Source organism: Trachymyrmex septentrionalis, unplaced genomic scaffold, assembly GCF_001594115.1.
Source record: "Trachymyrmex septentrionalis isolate Tsep2-gDNA-1 unplaced genomic scaffold, Tsep1.0 scaffold62, whole genome shotgun sequence".
Classification (NCBI taxonomy): Eukaryota; Metazoa; Arthropoda; class Insecta; order Hymenoptera; family Formicidae; genus Trachymyrmex; species Trachymyrmex septentrionalis.
The window spans coordinates 4,169,513-4,173,375 of record NW_017305800.1 but is presented as its reverse complement, the minus strand read 5'-3'; the positions used below and the strand labels follow the sequence as shown (position 1 = coordinate 4,173,375).

The 3,863-nt window shown below is 29.5% G+C and overlaps 1 protein-coding gene across 1 annotated transcript; it reads left to right on the top strand.

Annotated features, from left to right (window-relative positions):
• Positions 1-877: 877 nt before the first annotated feature.
• On the top strand, positions 878-3,290 carry LOC108752881. The gene is made up of 3 exons (XM_018494053.1): positions 878-1,165; positions 2,293-2,452; positions 3,077-3,290. The coding sequence occupies exons 1-3, from the start codon at positions 1,031-1,033 to the stop codon at positions 3,229-3,231; spliced, it is 450 nt and encodes a 149-aa protein (XP_018349555.1). The 5' UTR covers positions 878-1,030; the 3' UTR covers positions 3,232-3,290.
• The last annotated feature ends 573 nt before the right edge of the window (positions 3,291-3,863 follow it).

Sequence of the window (3,863 nt, the reverse complement as noted above, 5' to 3'; positions counted from 1 at the left end):
TATATATATATATATAATTTATTTAATCTATATTATATTATATACTATGTATTTTAGTGAGCTATCTTTTATTATTTTACAATAAATCGTTTTTGCTTCCAAAAAATTTACTTTTTAATAATTTTGATACATTTTAGATTGTTATTAGAGTTTGTTTTTATATTATAGTTTTCGTTAATAAGTGAGAAGAGGGTTCAAAGAGGGTGAAATGAATTAATTTGTAAGAAAACAATTTTTTTTGTGATACATCATACTGTCTCTGAAGCTCAAAAGTGAGCCGAAAAATGTAAGCGGATTAATTATTCATAAAGTTGTTTTGATAATCGATTAGTTTGCATAAGAATTACTGTGTGTGCTTGACTCCTATTGCCCTATTATATCCAACTATTTTATATACTATGTATTACATATATATTATATAAATTGTACATAAATAACAAAAAACAGTTATTAAATTTATTACAAATTGCATAACATTATTTATTATTCCTATCTGAAAATACAAAATGCAAATTTTTATGTTTTTTATTCGTTTTTCTTATATATTTATTCAATTTTTAAGATCAGGGGAAAAAGTAATAGAAAAGTCATCTAAAAAAGTCTCTTCGAAAACAAGCTTGCGAGTTCGAAGAAAATCTGAAAGCTACGCCATTTTCGCCGTAGTCACACGGATAGCTTTCATAAGTAAGAACAACAAAAAAAAAACAGCGTGTTTTTATTACTGGCACCTGGGGCGTCAAGTACTTGTCTCGAATACCAATCGGACGGGCGATATTCTTTTCGAGGGTCATTCGCGAGAATTCGTCGACCACGCATGGCCCTGCGAACCAGACGGACGGCATATACGTGCCTCTATCGCGGTCGCGTTTTTCTTATTTGTATTCCGCGAGGAAGAAACACGGTAGGGCCACCAGCGGTGGAGAAATCATAAAAGAGCTGTGCAGATAAGGCAGGCTCACCTTGACGCATCACTCGAGCTACCCTATAAAAGAAACGGACACACCTTGAGATCCGATCAAACCATACCGAAATGTCACGTCCGACCGTTGTTCTTGCGCTCGCGATTCTTCGCCTCCTGCAGACGGTTGCTGCCGTTGACCTATCACAGACGAAGAATGTCCAGATTGACTTCATCGAGAAGGATATTGTGCCAAAAACGGCGCTGGTGAGTTAATAATTTATCATATGTTTCATGAATAGATAGAAACTCACAAATATATATGTATATAAATAGCAAGATTAAAGCAATTGCTTTATATCCGCGTTCCCATTAATGTATTATAGATTAACTTTAATTTAAGATTACTGTTCATTTTTTTTTTAATTCTTACAATTTGAAAATGAATAGTAAAATAAATTAAAATTAAAGTTAATTTATATCAGAAACGGGCATTAGTTTAGTTGATTATGTCAAATTTCAAAATGGAATTATGATATTCACAGAAAAAAAAAATAGTTCTTGCTGAAGTATTTAAAAATTTAGCTAGATCTCGTGTCTATTCTAAAAAAAAGTTTGTAAAAATTCGGTAAAAAAATAATGAAAATTGTAATGACTCATTATTTTTTTTATATGGTAATGGTGTGTAATAAGTTATTTTTATAATGTAACTTTCCCAACTCTAGCATTTATAATACTTACTTATAGTACTTTTGATTTTTTAAATATTTTTTGCTAAACTACACAGCACATTTGTTTATGAATAAATATAACACGATAATTATAAATAAAATTCTATCCTGAATACTGATAGGAATGATTACCTAAAATTAAATTTAATCTTCATTGACAGACTGTAAGGCGCATATTAATACTTATGTTACGTTTCTTTGAAGAATCTGTACTTTTATTAAAATAATCTGTTATTGCTTATTTTTAATATTTAGTGTAAACATTAAGATACTTTGTAATATCATTTTATGACATTTTATAACATTTTATAATGTTTTGTAATATACAGCAAAACAACATATATCGATTGGATCTCCTCATAAACGTTGTTATCGATTTTTATAGCATAAGATAATCTAGGGCCGGTCATTCCACCTTTCGATAAATTTTGAGTTAGATAAGTAGCAAGCTTATTCAATCATTGCGCGAATTGCCAGATTTATCTAACGCGTAAAATGTATCGAGAGGTGAAATAGCCATAAATAATATATTATACACTATTATACGTATTCTATTAGAATATATTCTATGTAGAAGAAAAATAGTTTTGCGAAGAATATTTCTATTGAGAAAAAGTCTCTATCATTGAGAAAGATCTATAATCTTATGCTACGTTTGTACAGAAAAATCTTCTACCCGAGACATATGCTGCCACTGGATTCATCGGAAATATTGAAATTGGAAGAAGATATGCCGACGAAACAGTCTTTCGCCGAGTTATCGTGTTTAACAATCCAACAGACAGAGTTCAGTCAACTACCCTAACGCTGTCTGTCACTAATGGTGAGGAAATATTAACAAGAGTTTCTTTATAACTTGATTTGATTCGACATTGAATATACGCAGAAAATTAGAAAAGATCATGCTGCTAATAAGATAAAAGCAAGGAACATATAGTCAATTATAAAATAATTTAGTGTTTATATTAATTTATAATTAAAGACTATTTTTTAATACTACATTAAGTATGATTCCTGATAAGCAATAACGATCTGAAATATTTTGTGTGCTTGCACAATTTTACGAAACGACTCTACATGTTCAAATTTTATTACCATTACCAAAAAATTGCAATCGATGTAATAGAAGAATGTGACTACGAAGATGACAAGACGGAAAGCATTGCATTGTTGCGACTGAATAACAGACATGAAGAAATAGGTTCACCACTTTGCGTAACTATAATTTGTAGAAATTATATTTAACGGTTTTATGATTTTTATTAAATTTGCGTTAATTATTGACACGTATACACTGAGGATGATCTGACAAATAGGTTGAAACGTATGTATTTTTAAGAATCTAAATATACATAGCCCTTTTATTATTCATTTTTGTTTATTGTTATTGAACTATTATAAGTTTATTTTTAATAAATATATATATATATTTTTTTTTCTTGTGTAGGAATTCTTCATTACACTAGTGTAGTGAACGACAATGGTAGTTACGCGGTAGCATGCGATGAACCAACAACTTTAGGATCATCCAAAGGCAAGATCAATATTCGCGGCGCTCCCAATACGAGATCCTCCATCACAATTATCGCAGCAGCGCATTAATAATTTTGTAAATGCGAAAAAAATAAACCTTTATCATAATTCGCGCATTTTTAAAATAAAAGAAATTTTTTAATTTTTAAATTATATTTTAATTTTTTAAATCTTTTATTTCCTGCGAGAGTTTATTAATTATGACAAGATATTTTTGTATCTGATTGTATTCTACATGAAAATAAAAGAGTTTTGATAATTAAGTCAGCAACAATATTGTATCGTAATTCATATCTATAGGTATATGTTTAGGAAACATAAATTTTTTTGTGTAACATTGTTTACACTACACGAAATATTTTTCTAGCTTTATCTACTTCGTTTTAAATGCTTTTTTTATATACTTTTATTATTAATATAAAAACAAATCTTTATTGATTGATTGTATACGTTAATGGCTCAATTTTCATAGATAAGCGTATAAAAATAGTCTGTGAAAGAATGAATTGTGTTGCATAATAAGTACGTCGTTGAACAATCATTCATGCGACTCACGCATCCACACATCGTCACGCGTGTCAAATGCAAATTTCACGAATGCCACTTTTGTGATGTTAGACGCGAAAACATTTTTCCGTAAATCTAAATGCAGTTCACGAAACGATACTCGATTTGAAAATATATTAGAAACAGACAAAACA